General features: G+C 38.0%; 1 protein-coding gene across 2 annotated transcripts in view; it reads right to left on the bottom strand.

The window, feature by feature from the left end:
* LOC120860295 (G kinase-anchoring protein 1-like) overlaps positions 1 to 27,895 on the bottom strand; it is a 60,830-nt gene that overhangs the window by 11,989 nt on the left and 20,946 nt on the right. The window contains exon 4 of one of the 2 annotated variants that reach the window (XM_040236069.1): positions 10,608 to 10,760. The exons of the other annotated variant lie outside the window; for it this stretch is intronic. Within the exon in view, the coding sequence (XP_040092003.1) occupies positions 10,608 to 10,760 (153 nt within the window). The remainder of the gene's footprint in view (positions 1 to 10,607; positions 10,761 to 27,895) is intronic. 2 annotated transcript variants of the gene reach the window in all.

Genomic DNA, 27,895 nt, shown 5'->3' with positions numbered 1-27,895 from the left:
ACAGGTGGATTCTTTACCACTGGGCCACCAGTTCAGTCCAGTCGCTCAGTCGTGTCTGACTCTTTGTGATCCCATGAACCGCGGCACACCAGGCCTCCCTATCCATCACCAACTCCCAGAGTTCACCCAAACCCATGTCCGTTGAGTCGGTGATGCCATCCAACCATCTCATTTTTTGTCGTCCCCTTCTCCTCCTGCCCCCAATCCCTCCGAGCATCAGGGTCTTCTCAAATGAGTCAGCTCTTCGCATGAGGTGACCGAAGTATTGGCGTTTCAGCTTCAACATCAGTCCTTCCAATGAACACCCAGGACTGGTTTCCTTTAGGATGGACTGGTTGGATCTCCTTGCAGTCCAAGGGACTCTCAAGAGTCTTCTCCAACACCACAGTTCAAAAGCATCAATTCTTTGGCGCTCAGTTTTCTTTACAGTCCAACTCTCACATCCATACATGACCACTGCAAAAACCATAGCCTTGACTAGATGGACTTTTGTTGGCAAAGTAATGTCTCTGCTTTTCAATATGCTGTCTAGGTTGGTCATAACTTTCCTTACAAGGAGTAAGCCTCTTGTAATTTCATGGCTGCAATCACCATCTGCGGTGATTTTGGAGCCCAGAAAAATAAAATCAGCCACTGTTTCCCCATCTGTTTGCCATGATGTGATGGGATCAGATGCCATGATCTTAGTTTTCTGAATGTTGACCTTTAAGCCAACTCTTTCACTCTCCTCTTTCATTTTCATCAAGAGGCCCTTTAGTTCTTCTTCACTTTGTCATAACGGTGGTGTCATCTACATATCTGAGGTTATTGATATTTCTCCTGGCAATCTGGACTCTGGCTGATGCTTCATCCAGCCCAGCGTTTCTTATGATGTACTCTGCATAGAAGTTAAATAAGCAGGTTGACAATACACAGCCTTGACGTACTCCTTTTCCTATTTGGAACCAGTCTGTTGTTCCATGTCCAATTCTAACTGTTGCTTCCTGACTTGCATACAGGTTTCTCAAGAGACAGGTCAGGTGGTCTGGTATTCCCATCTCTTTCAGAATTTTCCACAGTTTATTGTGATCAACACAGTCAAAGGCTGAGCCACCAGGGAAGCCCAAATATGATAATACAGAATCATAAAATATGGCCCCATGACCCCCAAATTATAATACTACATGCAAAGAAAAAATCCTAGAAGGATATACAACACCACTTTTAACACTCTCTTAGAATGTGAGACTATGGAAGATTTCATTTTACTGTTTAAAAATTTCCATTCATCAAAATTGTTTTATACTAAGTATATAATCATTGAATAATATAAAATACTATTTTAATTAAAAAAATGAAACCACTGAAGTATTAACATGAAATCTATACAATATGGGACTTCCCTAGTGGCTCAGACGGCAAAGCGTCTGCCTACAATGCAGGAGACTAGGGTTCAATCCCTGGGTCGGGAAGATCTCCTGGAGAAGGAAATGGCAGCCCACTCCAGTATTCTTGCCTGGAAAATCCCACGGACAGAGAAGCCTGGTAGGCTACAGTCCATGGGGTTGCAAAGAGTCGGACATGACTGAGCGACTTCACTTTCAGTTTCTATATAATATGAATAGCTATAATCTTTGAATAAGAAAGCCCTTCTGCTTCACAAGTGAATTCTACCAAAAATTTAAAGAAGCGCTAACACCTATCCTACTCAAACTCTTCCAAAAATTGCAGAGGAAGGTAAACTGCCAAACTCATTCTATGAGGCCACCATCACCCTAATACCAAAACCAGACAAAGATGCCACGAAAAAAAGAAAACTACAGGCCAATATCACTGATGAACATAGATGCAAAAATCCTTAACAAAATTCTAGCAATCAGAATCCAACAACATATTAAAAAGATCATATACCATGACCAAGTGGGCTTTATCCCAGGGATGCAAGGATTCTTCAATATCCACAAATAAATGAATGTACTATACCACATTAACAAATTGAAAAATAAAAGCCATATGATTATCTCAATAGATACAGACAAAGCCTTTGACAAAATTCAACATCCATTTATGATAAAAACTCTCCAAAAAGCAAGAACAGAAGGAACATACCTCAACATAATAAAAGCTATATATGACAAACTCACAGCAAACATTATCCTCAATGGTGAAAAATTGAAAGCATTTCCCCTCAAGTCAGGAACAAGACAAGGGTGCCCACTCTCACCACTACTATTCAACATAGTTTTGGAACTTTTAGCCACAGCAATCAGAGAAGAAAAAGAAATAAAAGGAATCCAGATTGGAAAGAAGTAGTAAAACTCTCACTGTTTGCAAATGGCATGATCCTTTATGTAGAAGACCCTAAAGTCACCACCAGAAAATTACTAGACCTAATCAATGCATATAGTAAAGTTGCAGAATATAAAATTAACACACAGAAATCCCTCATATTCCTATACAATAATAATGAGAAAACAGAGAAATTAAGGAAACAATTCCATTTACCACTGCAATGAAAAGAATAAAATACTTAGGAATAAATCTACCAGGCGAGCAGACAAGAGGAGATACCCTACGTCCAAGGTCAGTAGCTGCGGCTGTGAGGAGATACCCCACGTCCAAGGTAAGAGAAACCCCAGTAAGACAGTAGGTGGTGAGAGACGGCATCAGAGGGCAGACACAGTGAAACCACAATCACAGAAAACTAATCAATCTAATCACATGGACCACAGCCTTATCTAATTCAATGAAACTATGAGGCATGCTGTGTAGGGCCACCCAAGACAGACAGATCATGGTGGAGAGTTCTGAGAAAATGTGGTCTACTGGAGAAGGGAATGGCAAACCACTTCAGTATTCTTGCCTTGAGAACCCCATGAACAGTATGAAAAGGCAAAAAGATAGGACACTGAAAGATGAACTCCCCAGGTTGATAGGTGCCCAATATGCTACTGGAGATCAGTGGAGAAATAACTCCAGAAAGAATGAAGGGATGGAGCCAAAGCAAAAGCAACACCCAGTTGTGGGTGTGACTGGTGATAGAAGCAAGGTCTGATGCTGTAAAGAGCAATATCAGAGGAATCTGGAATGTTAGGTCCATGAATCAAGGCAAATTGGAAGTGGTCAAACAGGAGATGGCAAGAGTGAAAGTCGACACTTTAGGAATAAGCAACTTAAAATGGACTGGAATGGGTGAATTTAATGCAGATGACCATTATATCTACCACTGTTGGCAAGAACCCCTTAGAAGAAATGGAGTAGCCATCATAGTCAACAAGAGTCCGAAATGCAGTACTGGGATGCAATCTCAAAAATGACAGAATGATCTCTGTTCGTTTCCAAGGCAAACCATTCAATATCATGGTAATCCAAGTCTATGCCCCAACCAGTAACGCTGAAGAAGCTGAAGTTGAATGGTTCTATGAAGACCTACAAGACCTTTTCGAACTAACACCCCCAAAAAGATGCCCTTTTCATTATAGGGGACTGGCATGCAAAAGCACGAAGTCAAGAAACACCTGAAGTTACCAGCAAATTTGGCCTTGGAGTACAGAATGAAGCAGGGCAAAGGCTAATAAGAGTTTTGCCAAGAGAACGCACTGGTCATAACAAACCCCCTCTTCCAACAACATAAGAGAAGACTCTACACATGGACATCACCAGCTGGCCAACACCAAAATCAGAGTGATTATATTCTTTGCAGCCAAAGATGGAGAAGCTCTATACAGTCAGCAAAAACAAGAATGGGAGCTGACTGTAGCTCAGACCAGAAACTCCTTATTGCCAAATTCAGACAGAAATTGAAGAAAATAGGGAAAACCACTAGACCACTCAGGTATGACCTAAATCAAGTCCCTTATGATTATACAGTGGAAGTGAGAAATAGATTTAAGGGTCTAGATCTGATAGCCAGAGTGCCTGATGAACTACGGACGGAGGTTCGTGACACTGTACAGGAGACAGGGATCAAGACCATCCCCAAGAAAAAAAATGCAAAAAAGCAAAATGGCTGTTGGAGGAGGCCTTACAAATAGCTGAAAAAAGAAGAGAAGTGAAAGGTAAAGGAGAAAAGGAAAGGTATACCCATTTGAATGCAGAGTTCCAAAGAATAGCAAGGAGAGATAAGAAAGCCTTCCTCAGTGATCAGTGCAAAGAAATAGAGGAAAACAATAGAATGGGAAAGACTAGAGATCTCTTCAAGAAAATTAGAACTACCAAGGGAACATTTCATGCAACGATGGGCTCAATAAAAGACAAAAATGGTATGGACCTAACAGAAACAGAAGATATTAAGAAGAGGTGGTAAGAACACACAGAAGAACTATACAAAAATGATCTTCATGACCCAGATAACCATGATGGTGTGATCACTCACCTAGAGCCAGACATCCTGGAATGTGAAGTCAAATGGGCCTTGGGAAGCATCACTATGAACAAAGCCAGTATAGGTGATGGAATTCCAGTTGAGCTATTTCAAATCCTAAAAGATGATGCTGTGAAAGTGCTGCACTCAATATGCCAGCAAATTTGGAAAACTCAGCAGTGGCCACAGGACTGGAAAAGGTCAGTGTTCATTCTAATCCAAAAGAAAGGCAATGCCAAAGAATGTTCAAACTACTGTACAATTGCACTCATCTAACATGCGAGCAAAGTAATGCTCAAAATTCTCCATGCCAGGTTTCAATAGTATGTGAACTGTGAACTTCCAGATGTTAAAGCTGGATTTAGAAAAGGCAGAGGAACCAGAGATCAAATTGGCAACATCCACTGGATAATCAAGAAAGAAGAGAGCTCCAGAAAAACATCTACTTCTGCTTTATTGAATATGCCAAAACCTTTGACTGTGTGGATCACAATGTAACTGTGGAAGTTTTTCAAAGAGATCGGAATACCAGACTACCTGACCTGCCTCTTAAGAAATCTGTATGGAGGTCCAGAAGCAACAGTTAGAATTGGTCATTGAACAACCAACTGGTTCCAAATAGGGAAAGGAGTACATCAAGCCTGTATATTGTCACCCTGCTTATTTAACTGTGAGAATTAGATGAAATAATAAATTTAAGTACTTAATATCTAGCAAATATATATTAAGCCCTCAAATATTTATTTTTGCATTATAAGTTCTTCACTTAGCTATTTCTAACTAAGCTATTCACTTAGTTATTTCTAGAATTTTTACAACAAATGGCACTTTTTAAAACAGAAAATCTTACTGTTATAAGGTACACTCATTTTTTATGAAGTGTTATATTTCATTAAATAAAGTTTAAAATTATCTTCTAAATGGACTATACTAAAATGAAAATAAAAAGGTATATAAATCTATGTCCACAAGGGATCTGTAGTCTACAAACAACAAATAAAAATGTGCTGTGTGAAATGTGCCATAAGAAAACCAAAATGCTACAGGATATAGAGAAAAAAGGAAAGATCATATCCAGGTTTTCTGTGTTTGGGGCTGGAACAGGGAAATGAGAAAAAACATCAGGGTAGATGACATGTGAAATGAACCTTGAGCAAAGCTGGGAACGATTCAGCATTGTGACAGGAGTGCTCTGATCTGGCTAGAAGAAAAAACTGGAAAGAGTATGACTAAAGTTATTTAGGCTGAAGCTACACTGTAGAACAATGTTTTCAAACTTATTTGACGAGACCCACGTTAAGGAATGTTTTACATCATGACTCAATACATAAACATGTCAGTGTATGTATATATATTTGTATTTATATATATAAACATATGTACACTGGAACAAATGTCATAAAATATGAAAAGATGTCATATATGCTGATGACTTTTTTTTGAGAGTGCTAGTAGCAACCTACTAAATTTATTTTGGGATTGGTTAAATGGATTGGGACTCTTCATTTGAAAAGCTTGAGGGCTTTAGTGAATGATTCAACAGCCACTGAAGCTTAAGTACATGGTGTGGCAGGATGGAAGTCTTACTCTTTAAAAAGTCATCTATTAACAGTGTATAAGATAAATTACCTAGAATTAGAAGGCAGGAGGCAGGAAGTCTTATTAGGTTACTGAAATAATACCAGTAAGAGATAATGAGATTCTAAATAAGAGAAATGTAAAGTGGAAGAGAAGATATATCTGAGAACTATTTCAGAGATTAAAAATTCCCAAACTTTGAGAAACAGAAAAGTGAAAACGGAGATTCACAGTCAGAATATCTGGATAAAATGACAAAACCCCAAACAGAAATGATGAAGTCAAGTTGAATGCTTGGTTTGGGAAGTAAATGATGACCTCAAGTTTCAGCATAGTGAGCCTAAGGTATTTATGGAACAACAGAGTGAAATACGCTACAAAGGCAGTTAATAAAACAGAGCACTAAAGACCATTAGAGGGAATGCCAGTGAAGCTGTGGGCTTCCCTGGTGGCTCAGACGGTAAAGAGCCCACCTGCAATGTAGGAGACCTGGGTTCGATCCCTGGGTCAGGGAGATCCCCTGGAGAAGGGATTGGCTACCCACTTCAGTATTTTTGCCTGGAGAATCCCATGGACAGAGGAGCCTGATGGGCTACAGAGTCCATGGGGTCACAAAGTTGGACACGACTGAAGTGAGTCAGCATGCATACACACGCACACACAAACACATACAACGAAGCTGTGGCGAAGTTAGTAACTTCATATCCTGCTGCCAGAAGACAATGTTGATACATATCAAGAGCAATACAGGTGTTTACATGCTTTGATGCAACTACTATTTTTAAGAATATATTTATTCCAAGGACAAATTCATCAAAAAAGTAAATAAATGAATATATTCAATGAATACCAGGTGACCAATTCTAAACAACCTAGATGTTCAGTAATAGGGTAGTAGGGCTTCTCTGGTGGTCCAGTGATTAAGAATCTGCCTGCCAATGCAGATGACATGGGTTTGATCCCTGGTCTGGGAAGATCTCAAATGCCTTGGAACAACTAAACCAGTGTGCCATAACTACTGAGCCTGTGCCCTAGGTCCTTGGTACAACTACTAAGCCCAAGTACCTAAAGCCTGTGCCCTGCAGAAGAAAAGCCACCACAATGAGAAGCCTGCGCACCATAGGGTTACAAACAGTAACCCCTGCTCATTGCAACTAGAGAAAGCCCATGTGTGCAGTAACAAAGACCCAGCAGAGCCAAAATAAATAAAACAATAAACCTTAAAAAAAAAACTTACAGAAAATAGTTAAAAAAAATAGTAATGAACAATTACAGAATGTTGACTTGACAGAATATAACTACAGTTTAGAAAAGGGGCCACAAAAACTATATTCCTTATTGTTAGTTATTTTAAAAATACCTATGCATGTAGTGTTTTAAAAGTACTATACAAAATGTATAGTACTGGAAAAGTACTATACAAAAATGAAACCAAATGTTAAAGACTGATTGAATTAGCGTGGATGTATTTTTCACCTTTAAAAATTTCTGGTACACTAATACACAGTTTAAAATGATTTTAATGTTTGCAAAAAGGGTTTCCCTGAAAAAGGAGTGTGAGGAGGAGAGGAAGGAGGTAGATAAAAAAAGAGTATTTTTAAATGGCCTCAAATATTCCTTTTCCCCCCACTACACTCAATGACATGACAAAATACTCAGCTTTTTTACTTATGAAAAATTTTACATGTGCCAAAGAATATGTAAATTGACATGACAAGTAAAAAGAAAAATAAACTAATATGCAGATTATGTAAACATTACCAATATTTTGGCATCCCCCACATTTCTCTCCCCAATTGTATTCTTTTCCCCCATTGCTAAGACTATCCTCTGTTATGAATTTGTGTCACTCTCTTCATTATTAATAGTCTTTTACAACATACAGATGTATCCCTGAGCAATCAGTTAAACTTTCTATTTTTTGAAATTTATATAAACTGTATCAAACTATTACTATTTGGTGACTTGCTTATTTCATTAAAGATTATGTTTTTGATATTCATTCATGTTGTTATGTATTGCTATAACTCATTCATTTCTTCTACTGACTTTGTTGTCACAAACAACTGAGCTTGAATCATTCTTCTTGAAGATGTCTCCAGGGTTTAATCTAAGGCAGAATTTCTAGAACACACAGTCCACCCATCATCTTCAACTGTGAAAGTTAATGCCACATTGTTCTCCAAAATGGCTACACCAAGTGACAGTACTACTAGTAATCTGTTCTTGCTCTTCTACATCCTCACCATACTGCCTATTGTCTGATTCCCATCACTAGTCTTCACCTTCCTTCAGTTATTCCTAGGCACTGCAGTGAAATTAATATTACCATGTAGAATTTTGTCTTCTGCTCAAAAACTTTAAAAAATTCTTTTTTATCTCCTGACTAAATCATAAATCAGGCTTTTAAGTCCTCCATAATCCTTCCAAACCCACTGTGCCAAACTTATACTACACTCAATGAATCTTGTCTTAAACTGGTTTATACTTGACTGCCTCAATCCTTTTATTCATGGCATTCCAGCTTCTCCTCCCTCACCTCCGCATGTTCAAATTCTACTGTCCTTTAAATTCCAATTCAAAAATTATTTTCTCCTAAGAAAGCCATCTCTCATCTCTATTCCTATGAATTACCTTTTTTTGACTTTCCACTTTTCCTACCTTGTACAAAAACAATGATCTTTATTAAGCACATGTTGTGTACAAATGCTCTAATATTTTATACCATGATTGCTAACTTTCATAACAATAGTCCATGAAAGGCAGGTAATTTCATTCCAACATAACAGAGCTGACAAGCTGCAGTGCTGTATTTTGTGTTATTAGGCTTCTTTGATTTCAGAGACTATATTCTCTTTCTACTACACTGACTGTCACTTTGACTTTAAAATATCATTAACATTAATTAATAATTTAACTTATGTGTACCCAATTTTGCTCTACAAAAGATGTGAAACACCTAATTACTTGCTTGAGTATATTAATATCATTCTTACAATGATCTGAGATGGCTTAAAGAATAAGATATAAACCACAAAGGGAAAAATCAAAATCAACGTAAAAAGAGGAAACAAATACACTACCTATAAATGTTAACATGGCTGCTTGCATTGTACACAAAATTTGACAGTCAAGGCAACTCAGGAAAACACCAAATTTAATTCAGTGCTAGAAAGGACAAAGCTCACAAGTACCTGAGGGCAGGCAAGGATGTCCCATACTAAGCTGAAAATAAAGTTTCATGTGATACAGTGTTTTTATAAAGCGATATTATTGCTGTATTGGAATAAAAAATTCTTAAGAGTCTGGCTCCGTCTGTGTGTCCTATATAACAACACAGTTTAACTATTTAATTTGTTGAATGACTAAATTTATCAGAGGAAACAAAAAACTAACATCCACTGAAGACAGTAAAAGGATGGAAAATGGGCTTTTCAATGTGAAATAGCCACTGGAAGGAATGAAGTCAGAAAAAAATGAATCAAACCACCATTAAGTAGAAATGAGGATATGGCAAAAGTTACACAGCACTGATTTTCAGAAAAGAATATAAACGGGAAAGAGTATTGTCTAGGAATACCTGGTTAGACAGAAATTAAATTGTAATAGAGAAGGCAGACAGGACTGTGAAAGCAAATGCTGCATACTGACGTGAAGGGAATGCCAGAAAATCAAGGAAGTAAGGGAAAGCGTTCATGGGGACATGACTGAAATTACTTATTACAAGCTCCAGGCTGAGAAGATAGTTACTGATAGACTAGAGGGCAAAAGAAGGTAAAAAACAGATTCATAGTTTAAGAGGAAGTAAAATAGAAGACTGGTGGTTTATGGTGGGAAAAATAAATGCAAACTCAGAGGTCTCTATATGATAATATCTTTTGTTTTGTTTTTTTTTTTTCTGTATTTTTCCAAACAGTATCTTAAAACGTGAGTACCAGTCTTAGCTTGTGAGCCTTACAAAATCAGACTGCAGACCAACTATAGTTTGTAATCCCTGGTTTGCAGGACAAAATTCTAACTTCTTATTTTCATATCAAAAGACATTTATAACTTAATTCCAATTTATTTCTCTAATCATGTTATCCCACACTCACTTAAGTCTTTACTTCTTAGATGCATAATTTTTCAGTTTCCTGAATATTCAGTCTAAAGGCTTTTCATTGCTCTGGGCCATTGCTCTTGCAGCTCCCTTAGGTTTTTCTCTATTTCTCAGTTTATACAGTTATTTGCATTCAACTCCACTGCAAATGTCACTTCTTTATATACCTTTCCCAATTACCCAAGGAGTGGTCTATTACCTTTTCTATTAAAAAAATTTTTTTTTAATTGTTCCTCTCCCTCTTAAATCCTTTATCATGCTGAGTGATATTCTCTTTACAGTCTACTTCCTCCTATCCCTAACTACCCTGAGTGTCCAAGTCAAGGATGGTCTTAACCATCTTGATATTCCCACTCCCCGATACAGATGCCTAACAATACTGAGCACTATAGCACATGCTCAATAAATATTAACCAATTAATGAAGTACCTCACACTTTTTAATATAAATATCTATGTGTAATAATGACTAAGATAATACTCTAAAACTATAGTTTTATACAATCATAACTGAATTCTACTGTTTACATTTTTAAAAAATGAAAAATAATTTCACTGTGATTTTAAGAGAATTTTCTATTTTACATGCCTGGTTGTGTTCATGAGCTGTGTAATTATCTGTTCCTTTATATTCTGTAAGCTGTTCTCTTCTTTTTTCTCTAGTAAGAATTTTATGAACATCATCTTCCAGTCTATTGAAGAATCCTCCATCATGGGACAAAGTCTGAGAAGAACCCAATTCCTGTCAAAAATGAATTAAGATTCACTATCAATCAACACAAAAGTGCACGCATTGAATAAACCTAGTTGGCCACTAGAAGCATGGAAAATGAAAGAAAAATTATAATTAAGAGACAAATCAACCATCTGATTCTTCTCTATCTTCAGGTGATAATCAGCAGAAACACATATGCAAATGTCCTTTTCTTTACATTTTTTGAGTTGGGTAATTGCTTTATTTTAAAATTATTTTTATACATGTACCATACAATTTATCCATTTAATTAATTAGCACAATTATTTTTTAATATACTCAGAGTTGTACAGCCATAACCCATTCAAAAAGTTTCATCAGCCCAAAAAGAAACCCACAACTTACTAGCATCATCTCCCATTCTCTCCTAATTCCTGACCCCTCAGTTGTTCTCTAGGCAACACTGATCTACTTTCTGTCTGTATAGATTTGGCTATTCTGGATATCTGATATAAATGGAATCATATAGTATAAGGTCTTTTGTGACTGACTTCTTTCACTTAGCAAAATGTTTTCAAGGTTCATCCATATTATAGCATCTATCAGCACGTCATTCCTACTGCCAAATAATATCCCATTAATGGATACACCATATTTTATTTCTCCATTCATCAGTTGATGGACATTTGAATTGTTCCTTCTTTTGGGTACCGTGAATATTGCTGCTATAAACATTCATGCAGGTTTTTGTGTGGACATGTTTTCAGATCTCTTATATATCCAGGTATATATCTGTAAGTAGATTTTCTGGGACATATGGTCTGTGTAACCATTTGAAAAACTGCCAAATAGTTTTCCAAAGTGACTGTACTATTTTACAGCCTATCAGTGTACTAGTGAATGAGGGTTCTAATTTCACCACATTCTCACCAACATTTGTTATTATGCATCTCTTTAAATTATAAATACTCCAGTGAGTGAAGTGTGTGTGAATGAGATTCATTGTGGTTCTGAATTGTATTTCTCTGATGGCTAATCGTGCTAAGTATCTTTTCATGTGCTTACTGGACATTGGTATATCATTGTTTACTTAGATATTTTGCCCAAGTTTTAATTGGGTTATTTTTTATTCTGAGTTGCAGGAGTACTTTATATATTCTAAAAACAACATGACTTGCACATACTTTCTCCCATTCTGTGGCTTGTCTTTTCACATTCTTGATGTGAAAAGTATCCTTGGTATCACAGAAGTTTTACTTTTGACAAAATCCAGTTTATCCAAGAAATCACTGACTAACTCAGGGTCACCAAGATTTACTTCTACATTTTCTTCTAAGAGCTTTATAATTTTAGCTCTTACTTTTAAGTTTCTGGGGTATTTTTTTTGTATGATATGAAGAAGGGGTCCAAATTCATTCTTTTGCATGTGGCTACCTAGCATTATTTGTTAAGAAGATTATTATTTCCCTTTGAACTTGTCTTGACATTCTTGTTCAAAATTAATTCAACATAAATATTAAAGCTTCTTTCTAGACTCAACTTTACTCTGTCAACCTACATGTCTACCCTTGTGCCATACCACATTGCCTTAACTATTCTAGCCTTGTATTACTCAAAGTTTTACAGTATATTTGAAAACAATTTTTATATATATTTTACACATGAATGATAAAGAGATGATTTTATCATAATCTACTCAACTATGCAAAATTACAGATTTTATATGTTCTCTAAGAAAAGTATCATTTCCTTTCCTGTCATAAGACAGACTGAAGAAAATGCTCCTTTCTCTCACAGGTTTTCCCTATGTCCCACATTCTTGAGCTTTAATATTCCCTATTTTACCCATTTCAATTATATTTGTGAGCAAATAATCCAACAGTTCAATGACTGTTCATCCTCTTCCTTTTACATTATCTTTTAGAAAGAGTTTGAAAGAAAAAAAACTTATGTATCAGTGTTTAATATATACAAATGATATTTAAAATGCTTGTAAAGCACTTCATATTTCAAAACACTTACAGAAACATCCCTTTATTTGAATCTCATTAACATCATTAAGAAACTGATAGAGCAAGAATAATTTCCCCAGAAAATAATAATGGTCACAAGAAGTTTAACTTACCCATTAGTGATTCTCCTGCTAAGTGGTATAGATAGAACTCTAAATCTGCTTCATAAAATACTTCCAGTGTATTCTGATAACGTTTCATTTTAAAGCAATGAATACAACAATGCTTAAAACACTGTTGAGCGTCCATGCGGGCTTCCCTAGTGGCTCAGATGGTAAAGCGTCTGTCTGCAATGCAGGAGACCCAGGTTTGATCCCTGGGTTGGGAAGACGCCCTGGAGAAGGAAATGGCAGCTCACTCCAGTATTCTTGCCTTTGTTGTTGTTGTTTAGTTGCTAAGTTGTGTCTAACTTTTTTGTGACCCCAAGGACTTTAGCATGCCAGGCTCCTCTGTCCATGGGATTTTCAGGCAAGAATACTGGAGTGAGTTGCCATTTCCTACTCCAGGGGATCTTCCTGACCCAAGAATCGAACTGCCTCTCCCACACTGCAGGCAGATTCTTTACTGCTGAGCCATTGGGAAAGTCAGGTATAGCATAATGATGGTAACTAATCAGCCTCTGGATTTCACTACTTTAAAGACAGCAGCTCCAGTCTTTTTGTCGTCTATTTTTTGATGGCTACTGATTAAGAAGAGGTGGCAAGAATACACAGAAGAACTGTACAAAAAAGATCTTCACGACCCAGATAATCACAATGGTGTGATCACTCACCTAGAGCCAGACATCCTGGAACGTGAAGTCAAGAGGGCCTTAGAAAGCACCACTACGAACAAAGCTAGTGGAGGTGATGGAATTCCAGTTGAGCTATTTCAAATCCTGAAAGATGATGCTGTCAAAGTGCTGCACTCAGTATGCCAGCAAATTTGGAAAACTCAGCAGTGGCCACAGGACTGGAAAAGGTCAGTTGTCATTCCAATCTCAAAGAAAGGCAATGCCAAAGAATGCTCAAACTACCACACAATTGCACTCATCTCACACACTAGTAAAGTAATGCTCAAAATTCTCCAAGCCAGGCTTCAGCAATACATGAACCGTGAACTTCCTGATGTTCAGGCTGGTTTTAGAAAAGGCAGAGGAACCAGAGATCAAACTGCCAACATCCACTGGATCATCGAAAAAGCAAGAGAGTTCCAGAAAAACATCTATTTCTGCTTTATTGACTAGGCCAAAGCCTTTGACTGTGTGGATCACAATCAACTGTGGAAAATTCTGAAAGAGATGGGAATACCAGACCACCTGACCTGCCTCTTGAGCAACCTGTATGCTGGTCAGGAAGCAACAGGTAGAATTGGACATGGAACAACAGACTGGTTCCAAATAGGAAAAGGAGTACGTCAAGCCTGTATATTGTCACCCTGCTTACTTAACTTCTATGCAGAGTACATCATGAGAAACGCTGGGCTGGAAGAAGCACAAGCTGGAATCAAGACTGCCGGGAGAAATCTCAATAACCTCAGATATGCAGATGACACCACCCTTATGGAAGAAAGTGAAGAGGAACTAAAAAGCCTCTTGATGAAAGTGAAACTGGAGAGTGAAAAAGTTGACTGAAAACTCAACATTCAGAAAACTAAGATCATGGCATCTGGTCCCATCACTTCATGGGAGATAGATGGACAAACAGTGGAAACAGTGTCAGACTTTATTTTTTTGGGCTCCAAAATTACTGCAGATGGTGACTGCAGCCATGAAATTAAAAGACGCTTACTCCTTGGAAGGAAACTTAGGACCAATCTAGATAGCATATTGAAAAGCAGAGATATTACCTTGCCAACAAAGGTCCATCTAGTCAAGGCTATGGTTTTTCCAGTGGTCATGCATGGATGTAAGAGTTGGACTGTGAAGAAAGCTGAGTACTGAAGAATTGATGCTTTTGAACTGTGGCGTTGGAGAAGACTCTTGCAAGTCCCTTGGACTGTAAGGAGATCCAATCAGTCCATTCTGAAGGAGATCAACCCTGTGATTTCTTTGGAAGGACTGATGCTGAAGCTGAAACTCCAATACTTTGGCCACCTCATGCGAAGAGTTGACTCATTGGAAAAGACCCTGATGCTGGGAGGGATTGGGGGCAGGAGGAGAAGGAGACAACAGAGGATGAGATGGCTGGACTGCATCACCGACTTGATGCACATGAGTTTGGGTGAACTCCGGGAGTTGGTGATGCATAGGGAAGCCTGGTGTGCTGCGATTCATGGGGTTGCAGAGTCAGACACGACTGAATAACTGAACTGAACTGAAGTGAACCATTACCAGCATGCCTATCCCAAATTTTGTCCTCGATTTTTTTTTTTTTTAGTGAGGCATAAACTTTCTTTTCAGCCTAAGGACAGAAGTTCTCAAAAGACGCCTTGATAGGAAACTAGAGAAATGAAACAAAAATAAATAAACCACATACCACCCCACCTTTCACAACATGCACACCTCAAAAGAAAAAAGACAAAGATGCAGCAAGTGTAAGAACACATATTCTTTAATAAGTCTAGCCAATTCAATATCAATTTTCTGTCCAAATAATCAAAATTAGAACTTTTCATTTAATTTTATAAGCCCCCAATTATTAAACACTAACAGTAAGTCAGAAGAGAAAAAGACTGGCAAACACAAAATAAGAAAACATCTATTCTGGCCACAAAAAATAACTAAGTTATGTATGTATGAGAAACAGAAAAAATAAGAGAATAACTGGCCTTAAGTTCAAAACCTCTTAAAAAGTTATTTTTGAGTAGAAACTGCGTGATTTACCTCAGAATATGCAAATTTAAAAGTCATATTGTCAAAGTTACCCCTCCCCAACAAAGACTTACGTATAGGCTGGAATCCAGAAATTAAGGTTAAAAGCATAAACACTGGTAATTTCCACTAAATGTTTAGAATAGTTTCAGAGTGATATGACACAAGGATTTAGAATAAAATGAGAGTGTTATATTTTGGTTTGTTTGTGATATACATAAGGTAAAGTAATTTCCTCCCTTTGGGGTCCTTCTCTTTCTCTTGAGGAATCAGCTGAAATTTAATTCTTTTGGTTAAAAGAAGTTTTAGATGGAATTAAAAATGTAAAGGGACATCAGAACCTTTAATATGTATATACACATATAACAGATCCCTGTATCTATATCCATATGTATATATACATATGTCTTCTGTCATCCACACTTACCATTGCCGCACAGCCCACGAGGAGCCTCAGGTAGCTGCCCTCAATGCTACCAGGTAACTCCAGTGATTCACCCACTGCAGCAGAGTAAGTGTTCTCTTCCCTGCAACATTTTCCTGGTAGAGTCAATTTCAATTTAACTAAAATTTTGAGCACCTATTATGTGTCAAGAATATAATTAAAAAGACAGTATGGTATTTGTGCAAGTATAGCTGTATAGATCATTGGAACAAAATTGAGAGATAGGACATAAACCTTCACATTTATGGTTAATTTTTCATGAAAACGTCAAGGTACTTCATTAAAGAAATAAAATTGTTTTAAACAAATGGTTCTGGGAAAACTGGATACAGACACGCAAAAACTGAATGTGAACTGTTCACATTACACATAAAAATTAACTCAAAATTAGATCATGGAGAAGATTCTGTGAAGATGGCAGAGTAGGAAGCACCAGAAACCTGAGTCCTCACACAGACAATAATTGCACTGGCAGAATCTGTCTGATTTTGAAACAACTATTTTGGAACTCTGAAGTCTGTTGAAGGCTTGCAAATTTCAGGGGAACACTTGGGTGGTATACCGCAGTAAAGTTTGGTCAATTTTATATCTCAGTACAATAGCAACTACCCATCCACCACTCTTAGTGATGTGTGCATATTCCTGGAGTAGTTTGAACACAACTTATGGGAGCCAGGGTGGGCAGAAAGGAACTTCTCCTCCAAATAATGGGGATCTGTACTCTGGTCACTAATTATTGTTTCTCATCACAGAGATGCAGACCAAGAGACAGACAGATAGGCAGTCATTGTTGCTGTACTTCCCCCTCATTGTTGTAAGACCTTCCCCCTCCAGCTGAAGTGACTTCCAGTGGATTTAAAAGGCTAGTCCTCTCCCCACACCCACTTCATTTTTTGCTTTTCCATTTTTGAGAACCAGACATTAAAAAACAGGCCACTAAAAAACAATTGCCTATAAGGGGAAAATTAGAAAGTGACTACAAATACCTAAGGAAAGGCTCATTAAATACCTAAGACACTAAGCTTACATGTTATGTTGTTCTGTGAAACACACAGCTGATAACAACAACAACAAAAAAAACAACCACCACCAATCCCCGGAAGGTGGAGAATCTGATTTCCAGAGTTACCACATTACTACACTCAAATGTTAGACTCAGTACTAGATTCATATTCCACAAAAAAATCACAAGGCATAAAAGAAACAGGAATGTACAAGCCATTGAAAGGAAAAAAAAATCAATAGAAACTGTTCCTGGAAAAGACTTATTTACGGCAGTTATATTCAACAAAGACTTTAAAACAATGTGTGAACAAAATGGAAATATAAATAGAGATTAAAAAATCCAAAAGATACCAAAAAGAAATTCTGGAGCTAAAAAGTACAATAGCTGAAACAATACATTCATTAGAGAGACTGAAAGGCAGAGATATGCATGCAGAAGGAGGAATCAATAAACTTAAAGATAGGAAAACAGAAATTATCTAGGCTGAGAAACAGAAAGAAAAAGATTAAAGAAATGCAAACAGAGCCTAAGGGACCTGTGGGACACCATCAAGCAGGACAACAGACACACTGTAGGAGTCTTAGGAGGAGAAAAGAAAGAGGAAGTGCCAGACTATATGAGGAAATAGTAACTAAAAACTTCCCAAATCTGATGAAAGATATGACTATAAACATCCAAGAAGCTTAAAGAACTCCAAGTAAGATGGATTCAAGAAAGACTTACAGCAAGCCACATTATAATAAATTTTCAAAAGACAATGACAAAGAGAAAAATCATAAAAGCAGCAAGAGGAAGCAAGTCATCATATACAAGGATCCTCAATAAAATCATGAGCAGAAACTTGAAGGCCAGAAGATGATGGGCTGAAATATTAAAAATACTGAAGATTAAAAAAAACTTTCAACCAAGAATCTAAAATCAAGACATTCCCAGAAAAACAAAATCCAAAGGAGTTAGTGACCACTAGACCTGCCAGAAGTGCTCAAGATAGTGCTGGGAAGGTATAAAGAACATTAGACAGTAACTCAAAGCCACATGGGGAAACAAACATTATAATAAATGGGTAATTATAAAAGCCAGTATTATTGTAACAATGACACGTGACTATACTTTTTGTTTTCTACATGATTTAAGAGACTAGTATGTTTAAAAAAAACAAAAACAAACAAAAAAAAAAACTATGAAGAAAACTAGAACCTATCAGAAAAGATTTTCTACAACTAAAGACATAAAAGAAAAAAAACAATGAGATGAGTTGAAGGGGTGGACTTGTGATATAGTCAAATCCCAAACTCCCCAGGTGTGTGACCCACAAATTGGAGAGTAATTATATTTCAGAGGTTCTCCCAGAGGAATAAGAGTTCTGAGCCCCGAGTCAGGCCCCTTAACCCACAGGTGCAGATGAGCTCCCAGAGCATTTGGCTTTGAAGGTTAGTGGGGCTTACTTAACTACAGGAGCCCCACAGGACTAGGGGAAATAGAGATCTCACTCTTAAAGGCTGAACACAAAACCTCACACACACCAAGGCCAAGGGAAAAAGCAGTAATTTGATAGAAACCTGAACTATATCTATCTGCTCATCTCAGAGAGTTTCCTGCAAAGGTGAGGGGTGGTTGCGGTTCACCCTGGGGACACACACTGGTGACAGACATACTGGGGAAAATTCAGTGATGTGAATACTGCTGATGTGGCAGCTGACATCTGGGCTCACTAGCTCCAAGACCTGGCCTGCAGGCTACAGTGTTGAGATGCTTCATGCCAAACAACTGAGTGGGGACACAGTCTCCTGTGGCCAGGCCCTCAGGAAAAAAAAAAAGTGGGGAGTGGGGAAAAAGCCTTTTGAACTCAAGTGGAAAAAAACTGAGATTTCTGGTTCGATCTCTGTGTAAAAGTTAACTTGTAAATGAATTATTTTAGTTGATTTGAAAGTAAGTGAAAGTGAAGTCGCTCAATCATGTTCGACTCTTAGTGACCCCATGGACTGCAGCCTACCAGGCTTCTCTGTCCATGGGATTTTCCAGGCAAGAGTACTGGAGTGGGGTGCCATTGTCTTCTCTGATAGACTGGATGCTACTGCTGCTGCTGCTGCTGCTAAGTCGCTTCAGTAGTGTCCGACTCTGTGCAACCCCAAAGAAGGCAGCCCACCAGGCTCCTCCGTCCCTGGGATTCTCCAGGCAAGAACACTGGAGTGGGTTGCCATTTCCTTCTCCAAGGCATGAAAGTGAAAAGTGAAAGCGAAGTTGCTCAGTCGTGTCCGACTCCTAGCAACCCCATGGACTGCAGCCTACCAGGCTCCTCCATCCATAGTTATTTTCCAGGCAAGTGTACTGGAGTGGGTTGCCATTGCCTTCTCCATGATTTGAAAGTAAGAGCTTACAAATTAAATCTAAATATATAAAAACTGGCCCAAGATAAATTTTAGGATCCATGATCTGGGAAATATTCAGTACTGAATTGATATCTGTAATTATTGAAGGTGGCTTAAGCTTGTTGGTTTGATTTATATAGATATGTCTAGGCTTATCAATGTTAAGTATAATATTCCTGTTGTACCTAGGTTTGTGTGTGAGATAGCTGTTCAGTCATGTCAGACTCTTTGTGACTCCATGGACTGTAGCCCACCAAGCTCCTCTGTGCATGGAATTCTCCAGGCAAGAATAATGGAGTGGCTTGCCATTCCCTTCTCTAGGGGATCTTCCCAAGCCAGGGGTCAAACCTGGGTCTCCTGCATTGCAGGCAGGTTCTTTACCATTTGAGCCACCAGGGGAAGCCCTGAACCTAGGTTTACTAGAGGTCAAATAAGACCTTATTTTATCTGTTACAAATTTGTTGACAAGAAAACTAACTCAACGTGGAAAAAGTTTTAAGGAAACAAAATACAAATGAGATAAAAAGCTTTAGGTGAACTTTCAGAAATGATTATATTTTAGGGTCTCTCCAGATATTCAACAACTTGAAAGTTAAAACTGTGCTAAAATAAATTAGGTGGTAAATTTAGCTGAGTAAATGAACTTTAAAAGTAAGCTGGTATAAAACTTAAATTTGGCTTTTCTGTTAAAAAAGAGACAAGTTTTCTGAAGATGTTAAATTGCCTTTGATAACGGATTTTCAAGTTTCTTTTCCTCTTAAACAATCTGTTCTACATTTGCCCTTGCAGTATTTAATTGTTACTTTGGCCAAGTAACTACTGTTTCACAGTGACTTATGGACCTTTCTGAGTGTCCTAAATCCCTTTGATATTTATTGACAAAACGTCCTAAATCAAATTCTAATGAAGCACTTTTGACCACTAGCTAACTTTGGGATGCTTTAGGAGGCTTCTCAAACATCCTAGAGAGAGAGATTGAACTAATAAGGTTCATTTGGTATGTTGAATTCATGGGAGGTATTGTTGAATAAGTAATAAATCTCCTTAGGTTATACAGTATGGTAAATGTTACTAATATAGATATCCCAGAAATTAAATGGAGTGCCTAAAATTCTGATAAATGTTATCAGTTATCCAAAGTGTTGTCACAGCCATAACCAAGTTCCTTTGTTAATTGCACTGTAATCAGATTTTAAAAGTGCCTTTTTAAGTCTTTTACTGTTATAGACAGTTATGGTTTTATTCTGATGCTTTTGCAAAAATGCTTCCTCTTCAAGAAAATTTATAGAAAGGACTTTTGGATAAATACAAGTTTCTTATTTTCAGACCATAATGCTGAACTAGGTAAGAAATGAAAGGATTCTAATGAGAAGCCTGATGGCTTTACCAAGATTAACAAAAGGACTGAAAGAACTGGTGAATATGCTTATAACTTACATGGTTTCTATCTGAAAAACTACTGGTTTAAGCCTGTTTTCCAGGTGTAAGAAAACCTTTCCCCTCAAACTAATGACTAATTATTTACAGTAATTTGATAAATTATACTTTTGTAAGCAAAGCTGAAACATTTACTATCTGATCCCTCCAAAGAGTGGAAACTCTCAAGTTTCCAGTAGCTTTATTAGATAATTTAGGAAGGCTATCTCTAACAGATAACAGAAATCTCAAATTTTAGAGACCTTAATAAGGGAGGAATTCACATAGATCTGTTAGGTGAAATCTGTGATAAGCTTTTTGCATGACTCTCCTGGCCCTGAGAAGTTCAGTCCAAAACTCTTCATAAAAGTTTCAGCATAGCTAAAAAGTCTAAGATCAATTATGGTTATATAGATTGTCAGGCCAAGTTTATCGTAACCAGAATTATTCTGAGAAAATCTAGTCTTAATTTGGTTACATTTGGTAAAAATAAGGGTAATTTTGGGAAGAAAAGATGTTTCAATGAATATTAAATGCTGGTTTGTTAATAGAAAAGTGAAAGTCGCTCAGTCGAGTCCAACTCTTTGCGACCCATGGCCTAAACAGCCCATGGAATTGTCCAGGCCAAAACACTGGAGTGGGTAGCCTTTCCCTTCTACAGGGGATCTTCCCAACCCAGGGATTGATCCCAGGTCTCCCACACTACAGACAGATTCTTTACCAGCTAAGCCACTAGGGAAGCCCAACAATACTGGAGTGTGTAGCCTATCCCTTCTTCAGGGCATCTTCCTGCCCCAGGAATTGAACTGGGGTCTCCTGCATTGTAGGCAGATGATTCTTTACCAAAAGAGCTATCAGGGAAGACTTTGTTAATGGAGGTCTATATCTACTAAGACTCATTTCCTGAATAGTTTTTTGCTGTTATGTTACGTTAATGTAAAATTTAACTGAATTTTAAGGACACTAAGCTTCTTGGGGCTTCCCTCACAGCTCCCAATATGGTCAAATTTATAACCATGATGGGCCCTTGTCAACTACAAATTGGCACTTGCCAAGGGCACTTGCCATCTGCCTCTGCAGAGTTTGAACCCTGTGCTGCTGTAGCTGTTGACCTCTGACATGCCCTGAGAGGAATTCAGGGTGGAGAGTGAGGCACTCTGTGCTCCAGGGAAACTGGTGGAGCAGGGTTTTAGACAGATATTTTCAGGAACTGATTTCATGATCCCAATCCTTGCATCTCCTCATATCTAGAAAAGCACTAAATTCCTTCAAGATGACATCAGCTCCTTGTGACTAGCAGAAAATCTTTTGTAAAATAAGTACCTGATTGCATTGAACGCCCTCTTCACCACAATCTTATATGTTGACCTTCCTTCACTTCCTCTCTGAAGCAGTTTCTCAGAGCTATCTGAGGTGCTGTCTCCCAGACTACAGTCATTTTCCCTGGAAGAAAACTTAACTCACAGCGCCCACACTGTGCATCTTTTTTCGTCAACAGAGGAAAACTATGAAGATTAGCACAAAGTAGAGAAAAGAAAAATAGAGAGGAAAAAAAATTAATGAAACCAAGAGTTGGTTCTTCAAAAAAATTTTTAAAATTGACAAATCTTCAGCTAGATGGGCTTAGAAAGAAAAGAGAGAAGACTCAAATTACTAAAATCAGAAATAAAAATGGGGACATTACTACTCATTACACAGAAATGATTATAAGAGAGTATTATGAACACATATATGTGAAATAAACAGGATAACCTAGATGAAGTGGAAAAATTCCTAGACACACAAAACCTTTCAAGACTAAATCACAAACAATGGAAATTGGAACAGACCTGTAACTATTACAGCAAAGAGCCTGAATCAGTAATCAAAAATCTCCCAGCAAAGAAAAGCCCTGGACAAGATGGTGTCACTGGTGATTCTACCATTTAAAGAACTAACTCAGCAGTGGGATGGGGGGAGAGGTAGGGGATCAAGAGAAAGGGGATAATATATACATATAAAAAATAATAACTGATTCACACTGTTGTACAGCAGAAACCAACGCAACATTGTAAGGCAATTTTCTACCAATTAAAAAAGAAAAAGAAAAACAAGAACTAAATCAATCCTTCTCAAAATTTTCCCAAAAATCTGAAGAGAAGATAATACTTCCTAAATCATTTTATGAGGCCAGCATAACCTTGATATTGAAGTTAGATAAAGACACTACATGAAAAGAAAACTACAAACTAATATCCCTTATGAAACATCAAGCAAAAATCCTCAACAAAATACCAGGCAACAGGATTCAGCAGTATCCTGTATACTGCTTGAATACAAGAATACAAGTCAACCCACAGAATGGGGGAAAATGTCTTCCAATCATGTATCTGATAAGTGATTAATATCCAGAATATCCAGAGAACTTCTAAAACTCAGTGACAACAACCAAACAACTAAATTTTAAAAATGGACAAATGACTACAACAGACAGTTTCCCAAGGAAGATAAATGAATGGCCAATAAGCACATGAAAAGATCCTCAACATCACTTCATTAGGGAAAGGCAAATAAAAATTACAATGAGATACTACCTCAGACCCATTAGGATGGGTACTGCCAGAAAAAAATAAGACAAGTGTTTGCAATGAAGTGGAGAAACTGGAACCCTTGCACACTGTTGGTGGTATCGCTGTTGTATAAAAGCAGTAAGTACCTCAAAAAATTAAAAAGAATTACATATGATCCAGAAATTCTACTTCAGGGCATATTTCCAAAGGAACTGAGAGCAGAGTATCAAAGAGGTATTTGTACAATAAACAAATGAACAAATGTGAACATCAGCCATGTTTACAGCAGCATTATTGCCAATAGCTAAAAGATGGAAGCAACCCAAGTAACCGGCACCAAATGAATAAACAAAATGTGGTATATAAATAAACTGGACCATTAACCTTAAAAACAAAGGAAATTCTGCAATACGCTATAACGCAGATGAAAACTTGAGGATATTACAGTAAGTGAAATAAGTCAGTCACAATAAGACAAATATTTATGTATGATTCCACTTCTATCGGCTACACAGAGTAATCAAAGTCAGAAAGTAGAATGGTAGCTGCCAGTGTTGGAGAGGGAAAATGAGGAGTTATTATTTAATAGGTACAGATTTTCAGTTTTGTAAGATGAATAGAGCTGTGGGGACGAATGGTGGTGATGGGCACACAACAACATGAACATAATATCAAAAACTGTATACTTTAAAATGGCTAAAACGGTAAATTTTATGTGTATTTTACTAAAATGAAATAAATGGATCATAGACTTTCAAGGAATAATTAAAAACATAAAATAAAATCATTGTGGCCTTGGCTTAGGTAAAGAGTTATTAAATGAACACCAAAAGCATGACTTATAAAAGAAAAAATCAATAGACTGCAATATTGTTTTCAAAAGAACGTTAAGAACATTAGAAGGCAAGTCATGGTCTAGAAGAGAACATTTGCAAGTCATATATTTAATAAAGGTTCTGTAACAAGAATATCTAAAGGAACTTTCAGTTCAGTCACTCAGTCGTGTCCGACTCTTTGCGACCCCATGAATCGCAGCATGCCAGGCCTCCCTGTCCATCACCAACTCCCAGAGTTCACTCAGACTCACGTCCATTGAGTCAGTGATGCCATCCAGCCATCTCATCCTGTCGTCCCCTTCTCCTCCTGCCCCCAATCACCATCTGCAGTGATTTTGGAGCCCAAAAAAATAAAGTCTGACACTGTTTCCACTGTTTCCCCATCTATTTCCCATGAAGTGATAGGACCGGATGCCATGATCTTCGTTTTCTGAATGTTGAGCTTTAAGCCAACTTTTTCACTCTCCTCTTTCACTTTCATCAAGAGGCTTTTTAGCTCTTCACTTTCTGCCATAAGGGTGGTGTCATCTGCATATCTGAGATTATTGAGATTTCTCCCAGCAATCTTGATTCCAGCTTGTGCTTCTTCCAGCCCAGTGTTTCTCATGATGTACTCTGCATAGAAGTTAAACAAGCAGGGTGACAATATACAGGCTTGACGTACTCCTTTTCCTATTTGAAACCAGTCTGTTGTTCCATATCCAGTTCTAACTGTTGCTTCCTGACCTGCACACAGATTTCTCAAGAGGCAGGTCAGGTGGTCTGGTATTCCCATCTCTTTCAGAATTTTCCACAGTTTCTTGTGATCCACACAGTCAAAGGCTTTGGCATAGTTAATAAAGCAGAAATAGATGTTTTTTTTGGAACTCTCTTGCTTTTTCGATGATCCAGTGGATGTTGGCAATTTGATCTCTGGTTCCTCTGCCTTTTCTAAAACCAGCTTGAACATCAGGGAGTTCACTGTTCACGTATTGTTGAAGCCTGGCTTGGAGAGTTTTGAGCATTACTTTACTAGCATGTGAGATGAGTACAATTGTGCAGTAGCTTGAGCATTCTTTTGCATTTCCTTTCTTTGGAATTGGAATGAAAACTGACCTTTTCCAGTCCTGTGGCCACTGCTGAGTTTTCCACATTTGCTGGCATACTGAATGCAGCACTTTCACAGCACCATCTTTCAGGATTTGAAAGGGCTCAACTGGAATTCCATCACCTCCACTAGCTTTGTTCGTAGTGATGCTTTCTAAGGCCCACTTGACTTCACATTCCAAGATGTCTGGCTCTAGATTAGTGATCACATCATCATGATTATCTGGGTCGTGAAGATCTTTTTTGTATAGTTCTTCTGTGTATTCTTGCCACCTCTTCTTAATATCTTCTGTTTCTGTTAGGTCCATACCATTTCTGTCCTTGATTGAGCCCATCTTTGCATGAAATGTTCCGTTGGTATCTCTCATTTTCTTGAAGAGATCTCTAGTCTTTCCCATTCTGTTCTTTTCCTCTATTTCTTTGCATTGATCACTGAGGAAGGCTTTCTTATCTCTTCTTGCTATTCTTTGGAACTCTGCATTCAGATGTTTATATCTTTCCTTTTCTCCTTTGCTTTTCGCCTCTCTTCTTTTCACAGCTATTTGTAAGGCCTCTCCAGACAGCCATTTTGCTTTTTTGCATTTCTTTTCCATGGGGATGGTCTTGATCCCTGTCTCCTGTACAATGTCACGAACCTCATTCCATAGTTCATCAGGCACTCTATCTATCAGATCTAAGCCCTTAAATCCTATTTCTCACTTCCACTGTATAATCATAAGGGATTTGATTTGGGTCATACCTGAATGGTCTAGAAGTTTTCCCTACTTTCTTCAATTTAAGTCTGAATTTGGCAAAAAGGAGTTCATGATCTGAGTCACAGTCAGCTCCTGGTCTTGTTTTTGTTGACTGTATAGAGCTTCTCCATCTTTGGTTGCAAAGAATATAATCAATCTGATTTTGGTGTTGACCATCTGGTGATGTCCATGTGTAGAGTCTTCTCTTGTGTTGTTAGAAGAGGGTGTTTGCTATGACCAGTGCATTTTCTTGGCAAAACTCTATTAGTCTTTGCCCTGCTTCATTCTGCATTCCAAGGCCAAATTTGCCTGTTACTCCAGGTGTTTCTTGACTTCCTACTTTTGCATTCCAGTCCCCTATAATGAAAAGGACATCTTTTTTGGGTGTTAGTTGTAAAAGGTCTTGGAGATCTTCACAGAACCGTTCAACTTCAGCTTCTTTAGCATTACTGGTTGGGGCATAGACTTGGATTACTGTGATATTGAATGGTTTGCCTTGGAGACAAACAGAGATCATTCTGTCGTTTTTGAGATTGTATCCAAGTACTGCATTTTGGATTCTTTTGTTGACAATGATGGCTACTCCATTTCTTCTGAGGGATTCCTGCCCGCAGTAGTAGATATAATGGTCATCTGAGTTAAATTCACCCATTCCAGTCCATTTTAGTTCACTGATTCCTAGAATGTCGACATTCACCCTTGCCATCTCTTGTTTGACCACTTTCAATTTGCCTTGATTCATGGACCTGACATTCCAGGTTCCTTTTTACAGCACTGAACCTTGCTTCTATAACCAGTCACATCCACAGCTGGGTATTGTTTTTGCTTTGGCTCCATCCCTTCATTCTTTCTGGAGTTATTTCTCCACTGATCTTCAGTAGCATATTGGGCACCTACTGACCTGGGGAGTTCCTCTTTCAGTATCCAATCTATTGCCTTTTCATACTGTTCATGGGGTTCTCAAGGCAAGAATACTGAAGTGGTTTGCCATTCCCTTCTCCAGTGGACCACCTTCTGTCAGACCTCTCCACCATGACCCGCCTGTCTTGGGTTGCCCCGCAGGCATGGCTTGGTTTCATTGAGTTAGACAAGGCTGTGGTCCTAGTGTGATTAGATTGACTAGTTTTCTGTGAGTATGGTTTCAGTGTGTCTGCCCTCTGATGCCCTCTTGCAACACCTACCATCTTACTTGGGTTTCTTTTACCTTGGGCGTGAAACAATAATAAGACAACACACTTTAAAATGGGCAGAAGATATGAATAAATATTTCCTCAAATAAGATGCAAGAATAGCCGATGAGTAAATAAAAAGATATTCAAAATCACTAGTCATTAGGGAAATGCAAGCTAAAATTATACAGCCACTCATATAGTCACTGGCTATAATCAAAACAAGAGACAATATCAAGTGTTGGCAGGGATGTGGAGAAACTGGGACCCTCTTATGGTGCTGGTGGGAATGATAAACAGTACAGTCACTTTGGAAAACAGCTTGACAAGACACTTAAATAAAAGTCAAACACAAATTTCCATACAACCCAGCAATTTCACTCCTAAGTATCCACCTAAGAGAAATGAAAACACCTCCACACAAAGACATGCATCAGATGTTGGTAGCAAATGTCCATCAACTAGGGAATAAACAACATGTATGCAATGGAATGCTACTCAACAATAAAGTAAGATGAATTATTGACACATGCTACAACATAGAAATACCGTTCATGCGGTTCTCAAGGCAAGAATACTGAAGTGGCTTGCCATTCCCTTCTCCAGTGGACCACATTCTGTCAGACCTCTCCACCATGACCTGCCCATCTTGGGTTGCCCCGCAGGCATGGCTTGGTTTCATTGAGTTAGACAAGGCTGTGGTCCTAGTGTGATTAGATTGACAGTCAAGGCTATGGTTTTTCCTGTGGTCATGTATGGATGTGAGAGTT

This window comes from Oryx dammah, unplaced genomic scaffold, assembly GCF_014754425.2.
Source record: "Oryx dammah isolate SB20612 unplaced genomic scaffold, SCBI_Odam_1.1 HiC_scaffold_11056, whole genome shotgun sequence".
In the NCBI taxonomy this organism is placed as follows: Eukaryota; Metazoa; Chordata; class Mammalia; order Artiodactyla; family Bovidae; genus Oryx; species Oryx dammah.
The sequence above is the reverse complement of the archived record's forward strand: the minus strand, read 5'-3'. Positions and strand labels throughout refer to the sequence as shown.